Consider the following 27,071-nt stretch of genomic DNA (forward strand, 5'->3'; position numbering starts at 1 on the left):
GTAATTAACTCTGATTTACTGTGTAGTATAAACCTTGATCTACTCAACCCTTCTGGGCCACTAGAAGTTCTTTTTCATTTCAACCCTTGTTTATTATCTTATCAATCGGTCTCAGGCCCCTTTTCCTATTTAGAAAGCAGAGTTTACTGAATAAAATCTTATGGTTCTTCGAGGACCAAGAATTTTGTGGTGTCAGACTGGTGTTTGTGAATGTTCATTCTCTTCCTGGGGATGTGTTCCACGTGCCCCGTGGTGAGCTGGGGATGAAGGGGGCTGGCTTTGATGGCAAAGCCCGGCTGTGCCACTTCCCTGGCTGGGTGGCCTGGGACAAAATGCTTCACCAGTCTAAGCTTCTGAGCCTTAGTGTCCTTATCTGTAAAATGGAGCTATTAATAATGATAGTTACTTTGCTAGGACTAGATGTGATGAGTGTAAAGTCCTTAGCATAGGATCTGCTGCACAGGCAGCACTAAACTATTAATAATACTAGCGCTGCTTCTTTTCTGTCACATCAAGACAACATGGGACAGGTATTGATCTCAGCACATACCCTAGAAATATTGCTTGCAGTGAATACTCTAGTGAAGCCCAGATTCTCTCCTCAGGGCTGACCCACCTGTCCCCTAGCAGCAGCGGATGGGAATGTCAGCCGCTGATGGCGCATGGTGTGTCCCCAGGTGGGCACTGCCTCACCCAAGGTTACACTCCCTCCCAAACTGCATGATGTGGAGACAAAGATTCAGCCCTTTTGCCTCAATTTGGGACAACGCTGAATGGCCATCCCAGCTCGCGTGGCCTGTAGGATTGGTGAAGGCCTCAGATGCGCTGCTGGCCAGCGTCCCCCCACCGCACCCTGCGTTCCTCACCTGAGAGCTCTCCCCAGCTAACCTGTGGCTCCCAACTCTCTGTCAGTCTGTTTCAAGAAAATCCAATAAAAGATCTTACTTAAAAGTAAATTGTTGATTTGAGCTTTTCTTGAGATATGATATCTCTTTCAAAAGTGATATACAGAAAAAAATGTTAGTGAATTGTGGTCTTCGCTAATTGTATTTGATTTCTTGCTGCAACTAAATCTAAAATGGGTCTTACGGGGCTCAAATCAAGGTTTCCAGCTTCTGAGGGCTACCCAGCTTCCTTGGCTCCTGGCCTTCCTCCATCTTCAAAGCCAGCAATAGCAGGTGCAGTTCTCCACCACATTACTCTGACTTCCTCTTCTGCCTCCCTCTTACACTTTCAAGGACTGTAAGACAAAGCAACAAATGAAAGAAGCAATGTTGACTCATTTCTGCTTGCCAGCATGATTTCACAAAACCCCTGACTCTGTGACCACATGGACCTCTCCAGAAGGATGCTTTGAAGACAAAATAGGGTAGAGCACACAGCCACCCCATGTCTCTTGCCTGAGTCACTATATTCCTTAAAACTTCGGTCGGAAACCCCCGGGACACTGACCAGTGTCAGTCCATGGCCTGTTAGGAAATGGGGTGCACAGCAGGAGGTGAAGCTTCATCTATATTTACAGGTGCTCCTCATCACTCGCATCACCGCCTAAGCTCTGCCTCCTGTCAGATCAACAGTGGCTTGAGATTCTCATAGGAGCACGGACCCTACTGCAAACTGCATGGAGGGATCTAGGTTGTGTGCTCCTTATGAGACTCTAATGCCTGATGATTTGAGGTAGTGCTGGTGACTGGCTGCAAATACAGATTATTATTAGCAGAGAGGTTTGACTGCACAATAAATGTAATGTCCTTGAACCATCTTCCTCCCCACACCCCCGGTCCATGAAAAAATTGTCTTGATGAAACCAGTCATCGGTGCCAAAAAAGTTGGGGACCGCTGGTTTAAAGCAGTCTCTCCTTGAAGTGTCTGTGGCTCTGCCTTAAAAGATAAATGACCCTAGTCTTTGCTTTTTCCTATACATAAGATAAAATCTGGTGGGTTAGTGATTATGTCTCTGTAATCTATAACCACCTATACTTACACCCAAACCTTGACGTCTTTCTGCTTTAATGTAACTTCTGAGCAAGTTTGATTTTGCACTTACTGGACTTCCACCACCTGAAATACTGTGCAGGAGCATTCTTATCAAACCTCTCTGAAGGGCTGTCCCCAGGCTATAGGCCTTAGTCTATGGACCTCAGTAAGACTGCTGAATAAAACTAACTTTAATTCTTTAAAGGCTTGACTTTTTTTCTTTAGTCGACCGGACACTATGATAACATTGGGTCCTCCTGGATAATGCAGGCTACTCTCCCTGTTCTAAGGTTAGCTGATTCGCAACCTTCCTTCCCCCATGCTGCGCAGCATAACATAGTCACAGATTCCTGAGATTAGGACACGGGCATCTTTGAGGGGGGGCGCTATTCTGTCAACCACACTAACCAAAGTTTTACTATTTAACCAATAAGACAAATGGGAACCAGACCAAAGTGAGTAAAGATAGACTCACGTGGACAGTTACAGCATGTATACATTTTGTCACATGGGATATCAGGACTGTGAACATCTGGAAAGCACAGTGTGGTGACGGGGTGGGGTGCTTTGGGAGGAAGTGGGAGGCAGTGTAGGCAAAACTGAAAGTGACAAGAGCTTAAAGAAACCGAAGTTATGTTATTGCAAAAAATGGAAGGGCTGTGCTTTGAGTAAATTAGCAGGGAGGGATTTAAGTAAGTCTGATGTAATGACTAAACCCAGCTAGAATGTCTTTGGGCTGGGTTAGCCTCCCCAACTCATCAAGTGTTGGGCACTGAGAAAGGCTATGGAAAGGCAGTCCCATGTCTGACATTAAACTGATTATTAAATGGCAGGCCACATAAAAATCCCATGGAAAAACTGATAACTTTTGTCAAAAATTGTCTAGCACTGTTTGGGCTCAGATGCAACCCCAGGTTTCTAGCAACTGGGAGGCATTTAAGTTAAGCTCAGGGTCATTGTATGAAAGGGGAAACTATGACTTTCTATCCAAAAAGCTGTGTCGAGTACTCTGGTTTGTCTCTTCAGAGCCCCAAACTCTCTGTAGCTACTGACTGCCATTTCTGGCTCAGGGCTTGGCATTGCAGAACAGAGAGAGGGGTCAGGGTGGGTGTGTATGGGTGTCTCTGTTTAGGCAGGTCCCCCTCCTCAATGACGCCTTTTGCTCATGTTTACAATTCACTGAATGGGAGTTTAAAGTCTAGTCAAGACACAATTCAAAAGGACTTGGTAACCTCATCAATTTAGCAGAGTTGATTTTCTGGGGCTTCTAGGCAAGTTCCTTGTGAATATATGTAAGGAAATTTAAAGGTATGTTTTAAATAAACATACCAGAGCTTATGCATCCCACATGAGTTTCCCCTTCAAAGCAATCTCCTTGGAAGACGAATCACTTATTCCAAAGATGCTGTTAAAAGCACTCCGGATTGTTCCTTTTTAGACACTGAAGTGAATGGAGTATCTTGATGAGGATAAATATTTATCCTTTAAAGGTGGGTTTGATTTTTAACAACAGCTAGGATTCATTTAGATCAAAGTCTGGGGAATAAGGTGCATAATCAAGTTAAGCAATACCATTTCAGATTAAAAGATGAGGATGATAAAATTAAATGAGACTAGTTTTCTCATGAGGCTTGTGTATGGTTCTGAGGGCCAAAGAGTCAGAACAATGGCAGCATTGATGAGGTAAGTTGGCACTTTTCAAAGCAATTTCTTTAAAAGACAACACATATTTGAAGGTAGCAACTTTTGGAATCTTTTTTTTAAGTCTATTACTTCAGAGAGGCACTGTATCAGAGTGATTAGAAGGCTATGCTCTGCAGTCAGTCCTGGAATCTAGGCTCAGCTCTACCATTAGCTGTGTGACCTCAGGCAAGACACTTAACCTGTCTGAGCTTTATTTTCTTTACCTGAAAAGAAGAATTTTAATAGTAACTACTTCACAGATGGCCCTGAGGAATAAATAAGGTCACACATGTAAAGCCAAAGGTCACATATGGAAAGCACCTAGTCTCCTAACATGACGTGTAGTAAGTGCTCAGTAAGTAGTAGCTGTTGTTTTTCTTCATTGTCACATTGTGTACACACAAACACACATGCTTACTCATGTCTAGGTGAGAGCATATCCATAATATTGATTACATTTGTGACACATCTGATAATACTAGTAACTGTTATTTATTGAACACTCCTGGTGGGTCAGACCCTTTCAAGTCTTACTGTAACTCCCTTAGAGGTAGGTACTACTATTGCACCTGTTCTTACAGATGAGGAAATTGAGGCCTAACGAGGTTAAGTAACCTGCTCAAAGGTGTTAAGCTGCAAAGCTATGGAGCTGCAAGCTGGTGCCTTGAACCCTTTCCCATGCAGCTGCTTAAGGAAGCCCTGTCGGTCCTTTTCAGAGTGCATGAGGGCAGCAAGGGTAGGGGATTGAGTAGGGACGCTGGAACCACATGGGCTGGATCTGAGTTTGAATCCCAGGTCACCCACTTACCTGTCACATGGCCCATGGACTAATGAAGAGATGCTGTAAGAACAGCATCTGGCACACAGTTTGTCCTAAGGAAACAGGGGCTTCGATGCCAGTGAAAACCTCAATTAACTAAACATTCCATGCTCAGAGTGGCTTTAGTCACCCACCCCTCCCCTTGAGACACAGTCGCTCCCCTGGGTGATAGCAGTACCACTGTTCTGAAAGCCTTTCATGATAGCCTAAGTATGAAAAACAGCCTTACTGATAGGGGAAAATTCTCCTGAAAGTGGGCAAAGTGTTTCCATCAGACTATGGCGGAATTCCAGCTGGGGTGGAGGTGACAGACAAAACCACTTAGTGCTCCTACTCAGCCCACAAGTTGACACTCTGATCAAGCACTTTTCCTAACACACGTTCCTGGAGAGCAGCTTGTTATCTGGGGCTGGGGGCTGCCTGCCGACCCCCTCCCCAAACAGTGCTTTCTCACACGGTCACGTTAAGTCTGAACGGTCAGAGGAAAACCTAAGGTTGCAGACTCCCCATTTAGTCTCTAGCTGGGCTGGAGCCTTCATTAATTCATTCATTTATCTTTCTCCCGCACCTGGGAGACTCCACACGAGTCTGTCCTAAAAGTGGCTTTCAGACCTCCTGTGAGTGACTCAGATCTTGGGGACATGTCTATTGAGGTGATTCATTTTTAAAAGGAGGCTTATTTACATGATTACATCTGCTACATGCTTTTTAATCTGTTCTTTGTTGTCGCTTGAATAATATCTGTTAAATGACCCAAATTGTGCCTTCTACCTGCCTTTTGAAAGGATAGAGCAACATAAATTTAAATGCATATTGAGTAGAAGCTGCTTTATTTTCCATGAGAGAAACTACATAATCTGGAATCGACAATCCTCAAAGGTGCCTCCAAGTGATTTTTCCTAACATTCGTCTCAGCCTCCCAGTCTCTCACAACATGGTAAACCAGATGCTGCCCTGGTTAAGCATCGTCCACCCAGCAAGTCACTCTCAGGGGAAACTTTTACAAAAACATGGACTTGCTTTCCTACTTGGTTAGCATCAATTTGTAACCCAGAAATTCTTTATTAAATACTGAAATTAAAATGGCTTTCCTGCCTGGTTATCTCCATTTCCTCATCTGTAAATGAGAAGCTTTAAAGATGACCTCTGAGACTCCTTCCAGCTGCCAAGCTTGTCAGTCTGTTTTGTAAGATGGGCAAACGTGTGAGTCTTTCTGTGCCCCAAACAGCAAGCCATCATTCCAACCTAAATATTATTCATTTCATTCATTAGCTTAATAAATGCTTGTTGAATGAGCAACTGAATTAATTAATGAATGCCTACTGTGTTCTCACCCCAGGGAACACACAGATAAATAAGGCAGTCTCTGCCTTTGAGGAGCTCACACTCTGAATGGAAGACAAATGCACAAACAGAAGTGCTGCTCAGTTTACCTTCCTTTTCAGTTAGTTTTACTTCTTCTTATAATAAAAATTTTTATTTAGTGCAAAGTCTGTGTCAGGCAAGCTGCTGGGTGTTATACAATGAATCCTCACACTCTCTCTACAAAATAGGTATTATTGACCCAATTTTAAAGATTAGAAAACCAAGGCCAGTGAGTGACAGAACCCAGATCTGATTGGCTCCTAGTCAATGTATATGTAATTCCCAAGTCATACCTATATGATATAGGATATAGCATCTTTACTGAATCTGGAAAGAAAAGAAAAATGGCATCACGCTCTGATCTCAGTGACAGGCAAAAAGTGTTGTTGATATGTTTTCCATTCATTCACTTAACCAACATTGATTGGCCATCTTCTCTATGCCCAACTTACACTAGACACTGGGGATAAAATGAAAAAGCTAAGTATTCTTCCAATCCGTTTTTACAAAGAAGTGTCAACTAATAATTGCAATGAAATGGCACCAGTACTATGATGTACGTAGCAATGCAGTGCTCTGGGATCCCAGAGGAAAGAGCAACTAACCCTGGGCTAGAGGACCTTTGAGCTGAGCCTTGAAGGATGAGTAAGAGTTCACCAAGCAGAATAGAAGAAGGGCATTCCATGCAGGGGGAACAGAAAGTGCAAAAGGCTAGAGATGTGAGCAGAATACTGAAGCTGGGGAATGGTGAGAAATTTCACATGGCTGAGGGTAGAATTGAATGAGATCAAAGGCTGATGGAGCTAACTGGAAAGATCAGTTGGGGCTATGTTGAATAGCCCATTCAGAATTTATCCTATGACTTATGGAGATTTTTTTATTGGGGGGATAGTGACATCATCTGATTTGACTTTTAACAAGAGAACCCTGGCTTCAGTGTGGAGCAGTGATCATCAGCCCTGGCTACACATTAGAATAATATGGAGAACTTTGAAAAATGCTGATGCCTTTGCTGAACACCAAGAATCCCCAGGAATGAGGCTCAAGCATCAGGATTTTCAAAAAACTCTCCGGGTGATTTCGATGTGTAGCCAAGGTTGAGAACCACTGGCGTGCAGAATACTCCAGGGAAGAAAGAAATTGGTGGCTGGCAGGCCAGCTGGGGTGTTACCGGGCAAGACCTGCAGAACACAGCCAGGGTAGTGGTTCTCCAATTTAGTGAATGCAGATCTACTGGGCCCCGTGCCCTAGTTTTCCATTCAGTAGGTGTGAGGTGGGGCCTGAGAATTTGCATTTCTAACCATTTCCCAAGTGATGCTGATGTTGCTGGCACAGGGACCTCACTCTGAGAACCACATGTTCTGGCATTGGAGGTGGAGAGAAGAAAATGGACTGAAAGGTATTGAGGAGACAGGGAGAAGGGAATCAGGCAGTTGGGTAGATGGTGATGCTATTTACCAAAATGGCAATGTAGAACCCTTTTTTATTTTGTTTTTGATGGGGGTAGAAGAAGTTTGGATATGTAGAATTTGACATATTTGTTAGAAACATCTAGGTGAAGGCACCTAGTCAATTCCAGCAGCTGGAATTACTTTCTCAGCTATTGGGAAAAAGTGAGGAAAATTCTGAGACAAATCAGAGCCTCATATTTATCCTAATTCAAGATAGGTATGAACTGATGACTATACCTAGCTTTAGAATATATATTACTTCTAATAGAAACATTTGACTCTGATGATAATATATTTAATTAATAAAAGACTATTATGACATCTTTTTAGCTACTGAAAAAAAGATCTTACATATACACACAAACATACACTGTACAGTTAACCCTTGAACAACAAGGGTTTGAACTGCATGGGTCCACTTTTATGAGGATTTTCTGCCACCCCTGAGACAGCAAGACCAATGCCTCCTCCTCTTCCTCCTCCTCCTCCTCCATCTACTCAATGTGAAGACAAGAATGAAGACCTTGATGATGATCCACTTCCCCTTAATGAATAGTAAATATATTTTTTCTTCCTTATGATTTTCTTAATAACATTTTATTTTCTGTAGCTTACTTTATTGTAAGAATACAGTATATAATACATAGTTATATGTATACAAAGTATGTGTTCATTGACTATTTATGTTATCAGTAAGGCTTTCAGTCCATAGTAGGCTATTAGTAGGTAAGTTTTGGAGGAATCAAAAATGATATGCAGGTTTTCGACTGTGCAGGGTGGTGTCAGTGTCCCTAACCCCCAAGTTGTTCAAGGGTCAACTGTGCGTGTGTATATGCGTATACATACACACACACATATACACACATACACATTAAATGTTGTTATTAATAACTATACTTAGTCAAAACTGGCTCCACCAGTTTTTCCATTTATCTTCATGCATGAATTTTAAAAGACAACAAAACTTTCATTTCTTTGTTATATTGATAGTTGCTATGTTTTCCCCTTATTTGGGAGTAGAGTCCAAGACATTTGCGGAGACTCAGTTCCCCCAGTGGTAAAACAAGAGGGCTGGATTTGGTGACTGCCAAGGACACTTCCAACCCCAGCATTCCAAGAGTTCGCCTTTGATTCTCCGTCAGCTTTGCCACAAGGATCTCCAAGAGCTGGCAACATTGGAAAAGTTTTTTTGCCCATTTTAATTTAACTTTTTCAGAGTACATTTCTATCAAAAAATAGTAAGGCCTTATTGTCAGAGCTGTCTTAAAGTTGTCTCCAAACTTCTCTCTTATTCTTCACTTGACAAGTGCTGTCACAGGGCTCCATCACTCCTAGGCTAACAGCTACCAGTAAACAGAAAATTATTTCCAACTAGCTAACATGCTGTTTACTTCCCAGAAAATTGTACTTTCCAGTCTGACAGTTGATCAAGGGGCATCCTGCTGCTGTCAGCAGGAAGAAATGTTTAAACACAGAGATGGGAGTTTAAACATTTTCTCATTATCACAGAATAAGGGGAAAAAACACAAATAAATAAATAAGTAAAAATGGCATCCAGACTCTCTAGCCCCCCGCTGGGAGTGTAATGAAGCTGGGTCATGTGACCAGAAGGAGTGGGCTTTTATCTCTGGCCCCAGTATCTTTACTCAAGTGACACCTGTCACATGACCCAACTTGGGCCTTTTATCTGCCTTCGCCAGCCACCCTTTTGGGGAATTGTCTTTTGCAGAGATGGTTGGCCCACTGCAGCCATTGTAGTGGGCTCTGTCAGTGCCATTAGCCTGGCCTTTTGTGTTTCCTGCCTCAAATTCCCTAGATCTTTCCCCAAACGTTGTTTAAACAGAATAAATTACAAAACACCTACAAAACTAAAACAAAAACCAAAAAGATCTCAGGGAAGAAAAAAATCAGTGCCATTATTCTATTTATACAAGCTTGTAGGAATTGGAATTTGTCTGGAGAGAAAAATATCTATATTTTAAAACACTTGGCCGGGCTCAGTGGCTCATGCCTGTAATCCTGGCACTCTGGGAGGCCAAGGCGGGAGGATCGCTTGAGGTAAGGAGTTTGAGACAAGCCTGAGCAAGAGCGAGACCCCCGTCTCTACTACAAATAGAAAAAATAAGATGGGCGTGGTGTTTTATAGTGTTTACTATGTGCCGGGCGCACATCTGTAGTCCTAGCTACTCGGGAGACTGAAGCAGGAGGATACCTTGAGCCCAGGAGTTTGAGGTTGCTGACGCCACGGCACTCTAGCCCAGGCGACAGAGCAAGACTCTGTCTCTAAATAAATAAATAAGAAAGAAATATATTTTAAAACACTGGCTCTCATTTTTCAATCTATTCATCAGAGCAGGAGGTTAAAAAAACCCAAGTAGATTTCATTATAAAGGCGCCTGCAACTCTAATTAGCCAGGCTCACCAAGGTGAACCGTAGTCACATAAAGGTGTTGTCGACTTTCCCCCTCGACTTCATCCCCAAACCTAACCTAACTCTTGAATCTAAGTTGGCTTCACATTGTCCTCCTGCTGTTGCCAGGTAGCAACCACGGTCTCTGGCATGTTTAATTCCCTGTTCCCTTTTTCTTTCACTTGACTGTGACTATGACTATAACCACCACCACCCACCACCACCACCACCAGTACTACTAGCCAATTTTTATAGTGTTTACTATGTGCCAGGCAGTGTTTAAAATACTTTAAATGTATTAATTCATCTAATCCTTACAAGCAACTCTGTAAGATAGATACTGTTACCCCATCTTACAAAGGAGGAAGTGAAAGCACAGAGAAGCGAACTAACTTGCCCCAGGTCACACAGGTAGTAAGTGGCAGCACCAGATCTGAACAGAAGCACTCTGGCTTCTGATTCTGCACCCCTGTTTAATGGCCTTATTAAGTTTGCAAACTGTAACTGAGTACTTTTCCTTTTCTCCTGTCTCAGAGGACACACATCTGTTATCCTCTCCCAAGCAAACATGGGCTCTTAATCACATTTCCTTCAATCTCTGACTCTTCATTGATTTGTTAATTTATTCCACAAATGTTTACCAAGCACCAACTATGTATTATGTATAATATAATTCTAGGTGCTTGGGATACATCAGTGACCAGAACATATCAAAATTCTTGCTCCTGCGGGGCTTACTTTCTTTTGGGGGATATGGAAAATATACAAAAAAATGTAAAACGTTGGTATGTGATATTTGAAAAAACCCCAAAACAAAATAAAACAGAACAGGGCAAGGAAGAAAAAGAGTGCTGGGTGGCAGCTGAAAACATGATAGATAGATGCGTTCATTCATTTAGCCCCTTCTTCAAAGTGAAGTATCAAGAGAAGGGAAAAACAAGCACCACATATACTCACCACTAAATTGGTACTAATTGATCAACACCTATGTGAACATATGGAAGTAACAGTCACTGGGGATCGGGCAGGTGGGAGGGGGGAGGAGGGGATGGGGAAATTCATACCTAATGGGTATGGTGCACGACATCTGGGGGTTGGGCATGCTTGTAGCTCCGACTTGGGCAGTGCAAAGGCAATTTATGTAACCAAAGCGTTTGTACCCCCATAATATTCTGAAATTTAAAAAAAAAGACAGTTAGTGGCCAGGTGGCTCTGGGTGGCTCATGCCTGTAATCCTAGCACTTTGTGAGTTCAAAGTGGGAGGATTGCTTGAGCTCATGAGTTCAAGACCAGCCTGAGCAAGAGTGAGACCTCCTATTTTTAGTCTCTACTAAAAATAGAAAAATTAGCTGGGTGGCTTGGCACGTGCCTGTACTTCCAGCTACTCAGGAGGCTGAGGCAGGAGTTTGAGGACTCTTGAACCCAGGAGTTTGAGGTTGCAGTGAGCTATGCTAATGCCACTGCACTCTACCTGGGTCAACAGAGTGAGACGCTGTCTCAAAAAAAAAAAAAAAAAGGGACAGTTAGTGAAGATCCCTATGTTTAAGAGACTGTTCAAGGTGCTTGAGATACATCAGTGAATAAAACAAAAATTCCCATCTTCATGGAGTCTACATTCTAGCAGGGGAAAGAAAAACAATAAATATCATAAGTAAGTAAATTGTAAATTTCCCTCACATAGGGCTATCCTCTTATCCCCTCAATTGCCCGTCTGGCAAACTCCTCCTTCAAGACAAAGCCTCCCATCATCTCCTTTGTGATAGGGCAGATTGATATGCTGTCTTTGGATCTTGTATTTATTTCCACCTAACTCTCCATTAGACAATAAGATCCTTGGGGAAACTGTTGATCTTTGTATTCCTGGTGCTTAGATGTTTGTTGAATGACTTAATGAACAAATGGCAAGGGTTATTTTATATCTTGGTTTAGTTTTGGTCTCCCACAAGATTTCTTTGTAATATCCAATGATAGTTCTTACAATAGAAACAATTGCTTACAAGGATGATAACAAACTTGTATGAATTCATTACTGAGCACATCAGATCTTTTTTTGTTTTTTTTGAGACAGAGTCTTGCTCTGTTGCCCATGCTAGAGTCCCATGGCGTCAGCCTAGCTTACAGCAACCTCAAACTCCTGGGCTCAAGTGATCCTCCTGCCTCAGCCTCTGAGTAGCTGGGACTACAGGTGTGTACCACCACGCGAGGCTAATTTTTTCTATTTTTAGTAGAGATGGGGGTCTCACTCTTGCTCAGGCTGGTCTCGAACTCCTGACCTCAAGTAATCCTCCTACCTCGCCCTCCCAGAGTGCTAGAATTACAGGCGTGAGCCACCATGCCCGGCCTGAGCACATCAGATCTTACATCAGGTGCACCTTAACCCAATTAGGAGTAGAGAAGAGTTAGAAGTAGAAAATGTAAAGAGCCTCAGAAAGGAAAGACTAAAATGAAACTGCTCTGGGAATTCATTTCTGAAAGTTGTCAAGAGTAACAAAAAGACGTTAATCTCCTCTGTCAATGTAACCTTCAGCAAAAGACCTTCTGAGCTCTTTGGTTCCAAGACATGTAATTGCTCAGAGTGATTTATTTTCTTCCAGCATCCACTGGATGCTCCCAGAAATTTCATTTAAAAAAGATAAAACTTTTCAAGCTAATTCTAAGGTGGTATTAAATGCACACACTTAAAATATCAAAAAGTGTTAGAAGATATCATTACCAACTCTCATAAAAATCCTAATACTCTATGTCAGCACTGTTCAACAGAACTTTCTACAATGGTGGAAATGTTCTGTATCTGCATCATGCAATATGGTAGCCACTAGCCACATGTGGCCATTGAACCCTTAAAATGTGGTCAGTGTGACCAAGGAACTGATTTTTAAAGTCAATTTAATAATTAATTCAAATTTAAATATAGCCATATGTGGCTAGCAGCTACCATGTTGGACAGTGCAGGTCTATGTTTTATGTGCCCTAGTACTAGTCAGGATAGGGTAGGTTATACTGTAGTAAAAAATATCCCCGAAATATTATGGATTAAAACAAAGTTTTATTTCTCTTTCCCATTAAACATTCATCATATATCATCTGGGAACTCTGTTCTACATCTTCTCATTTTGGGACCATATTGAATGTTGCTGGTCATTGCAACAGAAGGAAAAATAAAAGGAAATTTAGAGGACTTTGTACTGGCAATCAAGTGAATGCTTGGCTCAGAAGTGACACATATCACTTCCACTCACAATTCATTGGCCAGAAGTAATCATAAGGCCCTACCCACCTGCCAGAGAGCCAACAAGTGCCATCCAATTATGGAAGCCTGGGAGACAGAAATACTAGGTGAGTAGCACTATTGACTAAATAAGTAGGCATCAATAAAATAACTAATACATCAAATTGAACAAGAATAAATTATGTTTTAAAAAGTCAGGTGTGTATCTATATAAAGGAATCAACAAAAATATGGGAGAAAAAAATATGCGCAAATACCAAGAATGCTCATTTTACAAAATCAAGGACTGGGCCAGGTGCCTGGCTTATACTTGTAATCTTAGCACTTTGGGAGGCTGAGGCTGGAAAATTGCCTGAGGTCATGAGTTTTGAGACCAGCCCAAGCAACATAGTGAGATCCCATCTCTACAAAAATTACAAAAATTAGCCAGCCACTCAGGTGGCTGAGGTGGAAGGATTGCTTGAGTCCAGGAATTTGAGGCTGTAGTGAGCTATGATGACACCCCTGCACTCTAGCCAGGGCGACAGAGCAAGACCCTGTCTCAAAAAAAAAAAAAAAAAAAAAAAAAAAATTAAGGAATGAAGGAGGATTTAAATGATGTTTTAGAGTCTTATGTGTAATTTTTATTAAGCTTTTGAACAGGCGAACCCCCTAATTAAAGAAGAAAAGAGAAGGAAGTATAATTTATCTTCCATTATAATTAAAGAGGATAATTTTGTCAATTTCCGCTTTTTAAAAATCCTTTTTTAAAAAATAAAATGAGTCTACCCACTCTTGCAACAATAGGATTTTACCAAAATTCCAGGTATAGTCTGTCTACAGCTGTTCAAAAGTTATTATTAGAGAATCTTGGAATCAGATTGAACCTTAGAGGTCTGCTATTCTAACCTCCAACATGGGAATCCCTCCTACAGCTCTCTATATCTTCAGGGAGGCAAAGGAAGTCCACCACTGTGTGGGAACTCAATCTATTGGTGAACAGGTGAAACTGTTCAAAAACTGTTCTTGCCACATCAAAAGTAACATCCTGAGCTTTCAATCTGTTTGTCCTAGCTCTGCAGCCACCCACCAGAGGGCCAGTCTCACTGTCTTGTGAGAGCGCTCAATCCTCTGGAGGGAGTTTCTCTGTTCCCTGGGTTTTCTCTTTTTGCAGCCATTTCTCATTGCTCCTTGACTCCAGTGGCCTCTCTTCTCCAGGCAGCCCTCCAAGGAGCATGCAGCACAGAGCCAGAAGTGGGGCAGGGAAATCACAGACTTTGGAGACGGGCAGTACGAGCATCGAATCCTAGCTACTTACATTTGATTCTTAATGTTCTTCTCTGTAAAAATGGGTACTAACCGCACTTATGTCTTAGTCTTGTTAAGAGGATTAGACAGGATAAGATCTGTAAATGAATAAGGGCACAATAAACATTTACTCTAATCTGATGCTTCTTTCAAAATGTGATGTGTAAAGTTGAACATAACACTAATTTAGATGTGTTTTGATCAGTAGAGAGTAAACTATTTCCTTTCTCTGGGGCATCATCCTATTCCTTCATTTATGCAGCCTAAAAGTATTAGTATTATCTTTTGGGGCACAGCCAGATTACACTATTCATTCATATTGTACTGCAAAGTGCTAACTTCCACTAAGTCAGTCTTACTTCAGTTGTAGCCCAAAGTGTAAGAATTTAAATCGGATGAAATCTGATTGGACTAAGTGTTGCTCTGGCTTCTTGCTCATTAGCTTCTAGCAAGGAAGGTCTGTCTTTTGAATCACAATCCAATGCTAAATAGCAGCTGGCTCTCCAAGACATATATTCTGGAAGATCACAGATGTTGGAGACAGCCCGACCTGAGGTTTGCATCTTAACTCTGGCACACTACTCTGAAGGAGTTATTGAACTTTGCTGAGCCTCAGTTTCCTCTTTTGTAAAATAGAAATAATAAATCAATAATAATAGTACTTCAATGAGTTATATGAATAGATTGTGTACCTTCTCTGATTTATTCTAGTGATTAATAAAAATATTTGACCACAATAGGACTTGAGACTGAACCTTGTACCACACTACTAGCGGCCTTTCTCTAGGTTGAATAACCATTGTTCTTTGAGCACACATGTCTGCTCCATCATCCAGCCCACGCTGTTTCATCTTTCAGGTATATCTGGACAGGCTTTGTCAAATGCCTCGCTAAAATCAAATACTCATTAAGGCAGATTTCTTTGGGCTCCCTGTGTGTGTTTTTCCTTCTTCCATCTCAGACATTAGGGTGGATAGTTACTATTTTTTAATTCTCTCTTAATTAGTTCCTCCTTGTTCTTCCAAAGGATATACAGAGGTCTCCGGTTTCTAGGCTACTACATTTCCTGAGATGATCCCTAGACAGAAGTAATTTGAGTTTTCCTGGCTTCTTTTAGAAGGGGTCATTGTATAAATTGATACATGTGTTAGCCCAGACAGGTCTCTCATTTACTCAAGGGTTCTGAGTGTGTGCGTGTGCATGTGTGTCTGATGGTGCAACAGGGCTTGAATTACATCTTTGGAACTCTTTGCTCTGATGTATGCAGTATCTCCACCATCAAATCAGAGCTTAGATTTCTCATCGTTTTTGCCATCATCACAGACAATTAAGATTTAGTAGAAGGAGATAGACTGAAATTCAATTCTAAGGAGCAGCTAAATCCAAACTCCTAAAACCTGGGTGAGGCGGAGTGGAAGAGTGTTCTGATAATCCGGTTAGTGAAGGAAAAAGCGCCCCCTAGGAAATCATAACAAATAGTCGTAAGCAAGTCCTTTTGTTGACAACTTTATCCAATAAACCATCTTCCTTGGAGACTTTTCTAAACTTTAGAGTAATCCTCTCCTTGCTGCAGAAGTCCTTTTGTTGGGGGAAATTGTTAAGTAAATACAGGAGTGGCAGGCCTCCATAAGCATCAGCTGTCTCCAAATTCTTTCAATTTGTCAGTCTCTTATCTGTCCTGTTGGGAAATCAACCCTCTGGCCCAGGGATCTCTTTATCAAATGATGAAATGAATGAAATTATTCAGAAGTCGAAATGAATGAAATTATTCAGAAGTCCAAATGAATGAAATTATTCAGAAGTCCTCTTCTCAGACTCTCTTAGTCCGTGTCTAATTTTTGAGCCAATCGCTGCCAAATTCTAGGCAAATGACAATAGAAATAACTTTCCATTGCTTTTTCTTCAAGTATTATGTACTGTTGCCTTAAACATCATATTTAAAATACTCCAGGTCACAGATGATGGCATAAAAAACCTGGTCCAGTATGGAGTTAGATCTGAAGCTTCTTAGCAAGCTGAAGCAAATGAAAACTCAAACAGCAGAAATGTAGCCCTGGAAGTGAATGAGCAAACAAAATCAAAATAATGAGTAACAGAGTATAGACTGAGTCAGGAAAATCTGCTAAACATTATTGCAAAGTTATTGACAGAATTATATATATTGATAGAAAAGTGATAATAAAGTGTTAGAGAGGCAGAATCCTACCCCTGATAATAAATAAGAAAGCTTTAAGAATAATAAAAATTTATCCCCAGATGTACAAACTACCCTTGCAACTTGCTGCAACCCATTACTCAAAACAAGTCAAGCTTTGAAATAATATGTGTAAAGCACCTGCTACAGTGTCTGGTACATAGTATGTATCTACTAAATTTTAGTTCCCCTCTATTTCTCTGTTGTAGACATCAGTACACATTTTTTCCATGCCTGAAACTGACATTGTGAAGATCTTTCAAGAGTCTTAATTTTGAGGCATTGCTGCCAGTTACCAAGTTCTAATACTCCAATTTACATTTTGACTCTCCTGAAAAATGAATATTTTAACATAAATTCAATTCAGTGGAAAAGATTTACAGGCCCCAAGAGTCCATGTATTATGGCTTTTAGTCTCTTTAACTCCAGCACTCTCAGATTTTGCTGATCCCAAGCCATTTATTAAACAGTTTAATTGCTCTAGCTTTTCCCTCTTATGGTTCATCTCCTACTGGTTTTATCTCCTTACGTTCGTACCAAGGCCTAGGGATATCATGAGATTACTCCAACAGAGGCAAAATCTGCCTTCTCCCTTCTTCAATTGCTGGCACAGGCACCAAGCTTGACACGCTGCATATAATTGATTTTCTATTGTGACCAATTTATGTCTACAGGTAACAATTCTTTGTGGAAGGTCACTGTAGATCAGAGAAGCAGGGTTATCTCACTACCTTCTGGCTTACTCAAATGAAATAACAGCAACAATAGAAATAATAATAATGCTTATGGAGCACCACCATCCGAGACCATTTCCATGAGTGTCTTCGATGATTTTATGAAGGGCAAACCCTGCACTTCACAGAATGCAGCTAAAGTTCATCCTGTTCTCGTAACTAGTAGGTTTAAAATGGTATAATTACACAGTAAACACTCATCCGTTTCCCGCACTTAGAAAATACTTTCCTTGGGAAATACCATATTATTGTATTGCCAATTGCGATTCCAAATGTATATTGTAAAAATACAAACAGGTATTTTATAAAATACTCTGGGGAACACCTATAATTATAAACTTCCCTGTTTTTTGAAGACAAGATCATTGTCTTTGGAGACAGTGATTTTAGAAGAGCCAGGAGGCAGATGTCCTTGATGTGTGTATGCCTTTAATTGGGACAGCCAAAGACAGTGATCCAAGAGAAAGGGCAAAGAGTGAATCTAGCCATGTGAGTGACATTGGGAGTGGGTGTAGGGAGTATTCCAGTGATTGCCATCTAGGCCCCAGAAGTTCTGTTAGGAAGCATGGCCAAGCTGTGGTTGCCAAGTGGGTGGCCAAATCATAGGATAATGCTTGTGGCTTTGAGTATAGCCAGGGTCACCTAAAGCCGCAGTCCCCAACCCCAGGGCTGGGACCAGTCCATGACCTGTTAAGAACTGAGCCACACAGCAGGAGAGGAGTAGCAGGAGAGCAAGCGAAGCTTCGTCTGTATTTACAGCTGCTCCCCATTGCTTGCATCACTGCCTGGGCTCCGCCTCCTTCAGATCAGGGGTGGCATTAGATTCTCATAGAGGCACAAACCCTACTGTAAACTGCACATGCGAGGGATGTAGGTTGCTCACTCCTTATGAGAATCTAATGCCTGATGATCTGAGGTGGAGCTGAGGCGGTGATGCTAGCACTGGGGAGCAGCTGCAAATACAGATTATCATTAGCAGAGAGGTTTGACTACACAATAAATGTAATGTGCTTGAATCATCCTGAAACCATCCCCCCATCCCACCCCAGTCTGTGGAAAAATCGTCTTCTATGAAACTGGTCCCTGGTGCCAAAAAGGTTGGGGACCACTGACCTAAAGAGCTGGCTGGTGGGCTCTGTGGCATGGGTTCCACCTTGGTTCCTCTATCTAGATTACTGTCCCTTCTACCCACCAGAGAAGGCGCAGTATGGGAAGTACTCTTGTGACATCTAGGGTTGTCTATACTATGGTGGCTTTTGGCTTCCTGTGTGTGCTAGCAGAAACACTTTAAGGGTATAGTAGCTTTGGGAAAATCTTCCATGGCAGCTTTCCTCCTTAAGATTATCCCCTTGGAAAGCAATTTACAACACTAAGGTGACCAACCATCCTGGTTTACCCAAGACTGTGCCAATTTTAGTACAGAACGTTCTGCATCCCAGGAAACTCCTCGGTCTCAGGTAAACTGGAACACTTGGTCACCCTTACCTCCGATTTTGTCCTCTCAGTTGACAGAGAGAACTACCTAGTTGAGGGAAAATGATATGTCAGTTGTAATCCTGTATTCCACTGGTGTCAGCTGGAGGTCTCACAGTGGCCTGCAAGTTCTGTGTCAGGAGCCATACCACTGCTCCGGGAATGCGAGACACAGGGGATGCACATTGTTATCCTCTTTCCCAACTCAGGAAATGGAGGCTTGAAGACGCTAGAGTTGGGGATGAAGAGCTAGACACAGAACAGAGGTGCTCTAAACCTGGGGACAATGTCCTCTCCACTCGGCAGCAATTGCTTTTCATTTCTGTCCATAAGGAACCTCACTGCTGGGACCACTTACCTGGAAGGGTCTTGGTGACCTCACTGTTTCTTTTCACCAGCATTTGCTAAACTGGGTGGTGTGGTGACCTTTCCGGTAGGAGACCAAAAGGTCACACATTTCTGGCTTTAGCCTCACTCCCGAAACTGTAAACAAAGACTCTTCTGTAGGGAGGAAGAGAGAAAAGCACCAACATATTATTCCCTGGGCTCTTTCACAGTATTTTTTTTATGTCTGTTGTAATATTTGTTACCCAGAGAGATGTGGAAACATGAGCTAGACTTATTTACCAATAATTTATACTGACTCACGGATGACTCACTTCCCTAAATCTACTAATAGATATCAAGCGCTTCCTATTTAATTCAATTCGATGTGTATTTGCCAAATGAACACTTGGGCAAGGCATCATGCTAGGTGTTGAAGACTGTAAAAATAGGGATAAAATAAAAATAGGAATAAAACACACACATATACAAACCAGGGCCAAAAGTGAGGTGCACACAAAGGATTATGATAACGCCTTGCTGCAAGTCTACCATGGGGCACAGGGAAAGCCCAGTCAGGTGCCTTTTCACGCTTGAAGGATGACTTACGCTCTTACTAGTTAAGGACTTCCGGAAAGGATATTCCTGGCTGAGGGATCAGCGTAAGTGAAGTCATGGAGGAAGAAAAGTGTTTGAGAGAACTGCAAGTAATTGTGCATGGTTAGAGCAAGACAGCCTGGAAGATAAAGTTGGAGAAGTGGTTGGAACCAGACATTTGAAGGGAGTTGATGTCATGCCAAGGAGTCTGACTTTAGTCCCAGTGACTAGATTGGGCTAGATATGTTTAAGCAAGTTTCAAATCCTGCTAGATATATTAGGCAACCTATTTAAATAGACTGTAAGGTACAATTTCTGCAAATTAAAAAAAAACTATATGGAAATATATCTATATACTACCTTTGACCTCCAAATCCTGTACCTGGTTAGTTTAGAATGCTGGCAGTTGGCATTTTCAAAAGTGCCTGTGTTTGTTAAGTGCCTGCTGTTGCTGAGTGCTTACTACGCAAAAGCTATGGGCCAAGTCCTTAAAGTGAACATTTTAAGGGGCTTCTCTGAAAAATGGGGAAAATAAAACTTCCTGGCAGATTATTGTAAGTTTAAGGAAGATAATATATGCAAAACACCTTGTGTAGTTCCTGATATACAATATATTTTCAATAAATAGTAGGCATTGTTACAAGTATTAGCATAGATGTCTAAGAAAAACATCAAGAGGCAGCAGCGGCCACATTGTCACCAAAGCACATCCACAAAACTTGCTCAGGGCATCCTTCCACTTGGGCATTGCTTTTCCAGTGCTTACAATCTGCACAAACCCAGGTTGCTCAAAATATCTCACAATTTAACAAAAAGAGAAGCTTCTATCTTTGTTGCACCAAAAGCCTAAAATGCCTTAATAATATTGTTTGCTAGAAGCTAGTCACACCCAAAGGGAAGAAATAAACCTTCAGTGCCGGTTCTGCCTTGCTTGCCCTAGACTTCTGCCTCAGATGCTAGGTAAACTGTGGTCCCAACTTCCTGGGCTTGGAATTACATATTGGCTAGGCTGGAAAGGGGGGGTCGTTGTATCACTTGATATACATAAGAGATTTTTACATGGACATTCTGATATGCAATTTCATATTCTACTTTCTTTTAGCTCTCATCATATCATAAGCAGTTAAACAGCTAAAATAAACAGAATGTGCACTTTACAGATTACTCTCAAATCAACACAAATCCAAACCATTTTGGGAACTTCTCTCAGGGAGAAGGATCCTCTTGCCTTGGGGACAGTGGCATGAAAAGCTGGGATTTCCCTCAGGCTTCCTTGCCCCTCAAAAGCAGCAGCTCCTCAAAAGCAGGGAGGGAGGGAGAGAGAGAGAAAGAGAAAGAAAGACACATTATCTGGCAGAACATGCTGGGAAGGCAACGAGTTAATCAAAAGGATTCCAATCTGGTCGTGGACTGCCAGACTCTCCTTCCCAACTCATAGAAAAAGAAAAAGAAAAAGGAGGGGGAAAAAGAAAGAAAAAGAACGGAAAAAGCTGTAGAGTGGCTCTCCTTCAGCAACCTCACAAATGCAAAACCTTCCACTCTGGTGACTCCTCATTAGCTTACTGAATCTGACAGCATAATTATCGCAGCTGCTTCGAGCTTAGAATAAATAAATACGAAAGTGGGTGTTTAAAAATTTTTTGAGAAGGGAAATTCAGTCATCTAGACAGTCAGCAGGACAAGTTTATTTAAAACTTTTAGATTCTTATGTATTTAGATCATTTCGGAACGAGATAATGAGATAGTTGTCTTTTCAGTCTAATTGAGTTCCTAAGCTCATGGCTGCTGGCTGTCACCCCTTTCAAACTTTGCTTTAACTTTCCTTCCTTTGGAAATCTGATCCTAGTGTCTCCATTTACTCTTCCTGGGCTGATAACCTGGTGAAGGCTTGGTGCACTGGAGTGCAGAAAGTGACTTAATGGGATTGAGGAGCTAAATAACCTTTCACAGGAAACAAGATAATCAAATCTCCTTTACTTCGCCCGTAATGGCTAAAAGAGAAAGCACAAGTTCAAAAAAATAAAAAAGCTTGGAAATTAAACTATCATTTCAAAATGTCCTGTAATCTCCCTTGTCACGTGGTTTTTGCACTGCTCTTACACAGCATCAATCCATCAGCTGGAGATGCTTAGTGCATTTAATTATTCAGAGTGCACACATCCTCATGATTACGCGGTAATTTTAGCTCATGTGTATGTGTATAGGCTTCATATCTTCAAAACCCAAAGGATCACACAGTACTTTTAATTGAAGTTGCTAACTAACACAGAGTGCACTTAAAACTCCGACTAGGGGCACAGTACATATGTGTTTCCGATTAAAGCAGATCATCTTTCTTTTTTAAGTTTAATCAGTACCTATTTATTTTTTCCTCTCCCTCCTATCCTTCATTCTCCCAGGACTGAATTTATAGGAACCCCTATGTTCAATCAGTTAAAATCTATAAAATAAACATCTGTCAATCTAGGGTAAAGGAAACCAGTGTTAACCCATCATGCAGATGAAGAAGTTGAGGTTCCCTGTACCATTTTGTTTTAACTTATTCTTTGAAACAATAGAGACAATATAACACCAACATCAAAGAAGACGTTGAAAAAGGAAAACAAATGACCTACGATCCTCCTAAAGGAGAAGAGCATTTTTATTTTGTACACTACCTTTCAGTTTTGTTCATATACATTTAATTTTCACAGGTACATTATAATATGCAATTTTGTGTTCTAGTTTCTTATAGCTCATGTTGTAGCATAAATACTTCTATAACACTACCTATTCCTGTTAATTATCATTTAAAATGGTTAAGTAGTACCATGTACTGAGTCAATATACCAACATTTGTCCAGTTGGTTCTTTGGTGTTTAATATTTAAATTATTTCTTTTATTTTTATTTTATAATTTTTAAAACATTATAGACAATACTGTAATGAACATTTTCATTAATCTAGGTTTTGGAGGATTTTTCCCTATTCAGTTTTTTCTTTCTTTCTTTCTTTTTTTTTTTGAGACACGGTCTCACTCTATTGCCTGGGCTGGAGTGCAATGGCATCATCATAGCTCGCTGCGACCTCAAGCTGTTGGGCTCAAGCAATCCTCCTACTTCAGCCTCCAGAGTAGCTGGGATTACAGGCATGCTCTACCACGCCAGGCTAGTATTTTTATTTTTTGTAGTGATGAGGTCTTGCTATGTTGCCCAGGCTGGTCTCCAATTCCTGGGCTCAAGCGATCCTCCCACTGCCACCTCCCTAAGTGCCGGGATTACAGGCATGAGTCACTGCGCCTGGCTGGATATGACCATTTTTATGGCTCCTGATATGTGTGATGTAACGTTTTGCAAAGCTTGCCCCAATTTACACTATCAGCAGAGAATCATTTTTACCACAATCTCACCAACACTAGGAGTCATTAGAATAAAGAAAAAATAACTAATTTAATAATTATTTGTATTCATTTAATCCCTAGTAAAGCTGTTTATTTATTCCATGTGTTGGTATGTTCTTTTTGTTTCCTCTTGCATAAATTGCTATTTTATGCTTTTGTCCCATTTTCCATTCGATGTCTGGTTCATTTTTTATAAAATTGAATGAGTTATAGAGTGAAACAAAAACAATAATTATGATTGATTAGGAAATCTTAAAACCCAAGGGTTATTGTGTACATTATTACAAAAAAAAAAGAACAGAAGCTAAGATAGCATTGAGAAAGAGACTAGTGGTACTGGGGCATGAGTCTCTATTCAACACAAAACTGAGTCCCCTTAGTTGTGAGATATTAAACATATTACCTGGGGTCCTGTGGAATCTTTCCCAGGAAGGTTTTAAAATAAACCCAGTGCATGAGACAGTGGAAAGAGCACAGGACTGGGCACCACGATCTTGGTTCTAATCCTGGGTTTGCAACAAAGATCCTACGTGATCTTTAGCAAGAGCAATGAATAGTGGGAAGACTGTAGCTTGGGAGTCTGATTTGAAGTCAAATCTTGGCTCTACCACTTACTAACTGTTTAACTTTGAGCAATTAGACTTTTTCAGTTCCAATTTTAAAAGCTTTAATGTGAAGAGAATAATTCCAGCCTCACCAATTAGTATACTGATTGAATGAGAATTTATGTAAAGCACATATATGTGCAATCAAAGGCAGCTACTATTATACTTTCCTGGGTGTCAGTGACTCATCTAAATAATGAAGGTATGGAATAAATATTTAAGATCATTTCCCACTCTAAGGGTCTCTAATTCTTTTCTGAATGGTTTATCTTTACTCGCAGACTGTTTCAGCTCATGATGCTAACAAATTCAACTAACTTAAGGGCTTGGTTGGGCTGAGGGACTTTATCCAGCATCACAATGATATGCAACACCACAAACCATGTCTCGACCCAGCATCTCCTCTAACGTATTGGATGGGTTAGGACAACTTTTAGCACAGAAAGTGAAGAAGTGTGTTATAGGGGTCACTTCCAAATTGGCTTCTTAATGTCTTGCTTCTCAAGTACTGATTAATGGAGGATTCTAAAGGTTGAGAGAGTGGTCTGAGTTACGTTACAAACTCCAAGGAGCAGCATAGAGTCAAGACACCTGGCTGAGAATCTTCCTTCCTTCCTTCCCATCATCTCCAGCCCCTGAAACCTGGCCTCATAGAACGACAAAATAGTCTGGTTAAACTTTGAATAGACTAGACAATAAAAACAACAAACAGAATAGGTTTGCAATCATGTGGAAGCTTACAAAGAGCTAAACTAAACTTCATTAGTACAGGTTAAAGAATGTTTAAATTGTTGCAAGAGGACATACAATTATAAGGAATAAAACTACCATGATAAATGAGTTAAGATCACCCACTGATATTAAAAAGAAAAAATTTCAGTATGATCTTACACAGTATTAAGAGGAGGAAGACATTTCTCTCCCTCGGTGCCCTTCCTCCTCAACCATTCAGACCCATCATCTTTCAAGATCAGCTCACAACATCATGCTGGGCCCCATAGCTGGAGTTAATTTTACCTCCTCTGAACACTCGGAGCACTTGATATGTGCTCTTGATCTGCAGCTGTTGATATACTTGTCTCAATTCCTTAAGGATTGTAAGCACTTTGAAGACAGGGTCCACAACCAATTCACTTTTCTGTTCTTCAATATCACACCTAATAGACACTCAATAAATCTTCAATGAATGAACTGGAACATAATTCTCCCACTATGCTAGAAATCCAAGTCTATGCTGCACCATAGTCTCAGAGACATGCAGAATAATTGGAACAGATCCAGAATGGAACAATGAAATAACTAAGAAGTAGGAGAAACAGAATTTATATTTGGAAATAAAAAAAGGTTAAGGGAATTCTGCCTAGAAAGTGGTTTTGGAGCAGTGATAGCAGAGGGATTTTTAAATATAACAAGGAGATGATATTCAAAAAAGGCCTGAAGTTCTTCTATGGGAGCAAAACAAAATATTACTCAGATTTTAATAGGGCAATATGAGTGAGGCCTATCTATCAGAGTATGGATATTAGGGTGGTATGATGAATGGTACAGGTATAAATGCCCTGCCGTCTTCCATCCCTATGTGTATATAAGTATACAGTAACAATGTTGCCTATGGTACATTGTTTTTGAAAAATTAGTTGTGAAACAACTGCAAGCTTTTAAATTTAAAATTTTTTTTTCAAAGATGTTAAAACCTGTTTTAAAAGAGAAGGGGATTTAGTCCAGGAAGAATGGGAGACTTAAGCATGAGATTTGGCTTGCAAAATTAGACCAACCCAGAGAGAAAGAGAGAGAGAGAGAGAGAGGGAGAGAGAGAGAGAAAGACTGCCTTTGATGTCCTGACGATCAAGGACCATGGCTTAAGGACCAGACTCTTAAATCACGTGGCATTTACTGCCCAGATAAAAAATACTTTTCTGGATCAGTGTCTGTAGTTCAAAATGGCTAGGTTCCAAAATCAGTCTTAACTTTCCAAGGGTAACATTTGTAAGGCTTCCTGCATGAACGGAGTGGAGCCAGTTTCTAGAAGGGGCAGCTTAATGATTTTCTACTCCCCCCACCCCCAAATCATTAAACAGTGTTCCTTTCCCAGAGCCCAAGTTCATGCTGAGGGCAAAGGGAATTAAACGAAGAAGCTGAACCTGCAGCTAAGATTAGAGAGTTGCCAAGGGCCTAATTTTAGGTCCTAGCTGCCCCAGCTGACGTCCTGCACTGCTGGCTCAGCCATGAGGACCACAAGTGTGGCCGTAAGCCGGTGTCTGAGTGGGAAGAACCGCTCCCTGGCCATCTGCAAAAGCAATTAGCTTGCTGTTGGGCATGTTTTGAGAGGGACTACCAATAATTTCTCCTTCAACAAGTGTTTCTTCAGGTGTTCACGAGTCAATAAGGGAAAATGTCAGAACTTGGCAGAAGTTCCCACATGCTTGCCATTCTAATATTCACAGTTTTCCACTTAGGAGGGCTCTCCAAAAGGGAACTAATCCTGGAATTCCTGGTTTTCATGGCAAATAACCCCCTGATAAATTGCCTCTGGCTCTAGGTTTACTGCCACAACCTAGGGAAAATGCTGTTCAGGACTTCTCAGCTTCATGAAAATAGACACAGATGGACGGGGGCAATTCTTGCATTTTGTGGGGAATTTCTATACCACTCTTCCCCTGGGATTTAGGCTGTCCTTCCACTCTCCACACATTTCCCAGTCACAGGTTTTATGCTTCAATTGTCTTCTTCACAAGGCAGACAATAAGAGGTGGCATCTTCCAGATCAAAGGGGAAACAGAATATATTTTAAAGTGACAACTCTGTTATCCTGCAACCAGAATAAAACCAGAATAATAAAATGATATAAATATAAGCCTCTAAATGATTCCACACTCAAATGCCACCAGAGAGCAAAATTTCTTGCATAATTATGGTAGAGAAACTCTCCTTACATATCACTCATAGGAGCATGTCTTATTTTTGCACAATTCGCATGTCTGGGGCAGCCCTCCTCTGGGATGGAGATTCTATGTCCCTGCAGGTTGGGGACTGTGATTACCCACTGGTGCTCTCAGTCTGCAAAGGAGGCTTTTAATAAAAGCTCATTGCCAGCGGCAATGAGAGATGAGGTTGGCACTGCCAGGCCGAGGGAATGCATCCCTTAGTAGCGATGTGCCCCTGATGAGGGCCACTGTCGTGAAGGTGCACAGACTGGCCCCAGATGCTTCTATCTCTTCCTCTGTTTTTCTTCCCTGGTAGATTTCCTTTTCCTGTCTACTCTTCCTTGTCTTAACTGTCAGTCTGTTTCTATAAGTATTTCTACGCCCCAGCTCCCAGCCCCCACATACACAGGCGTGTGCACATGCGTGCGCAGGCACACACACATATACAGGCACACACACACCCAGTCCCCCCCTTCCCCGTCTCTTGGCGCCGGCCCTTTCATCTTCTCCCTCGGGGATTCGAGATGTCGCTGCAGGAAGTGCTTGTCCGCCGAGGCAGCAGCAGCAGAGCCCTGTGGCTTTGACAAACCTCATTTAATTGGGAGGAAGCCAGGAGAAT

The 27,071-nt window shown here is 41.3% G+C and overlaps 1 protein-coding gene across 3 annotated transcripts in view; it reads right to left on the reverse strand.

Moving 5' to 3' along the window:
* Positions 1-19,014: 19,014 nt before the first annotated feature.
* The window catches only part of CDK15 (cyclin dependent kinase 15), a 75,159-nt gene continuing 67,102 nt past the window's right edge, over positions 19,015-27,071 (reverse strand). Inside the window, exon 13 of one of the 3 annotated variants that reach the window (XM_045559719.1) lies at positions 19,015-19,106. In XM_045559719.1, the coding sequence (XP_045415675.1) occupies positions 19,015-19,106 (92 nt within the window). Of the gene's footprint in view, positions 19,125-20,137; positions 21,144-27,071 lie in introns of those variants that run through there. The other 2 variants (XM_045559718.1, XM_045559720.1) reach the window with 2 other exon arrangements.

Source organism: Lemur catta, chromosome 8, assembly GCF_020740605.2.
Source record: "Lemur catta isolate mLemCat1 chromosome 8, mLemCat1.pri, whole genome shotgun sequence".
Classification (NCBI taxonomy): Eukaryota; Metazoa; Chordata; class Mammalia; order Primates; family Lemuridae; genus Lemur; species Lemur catta.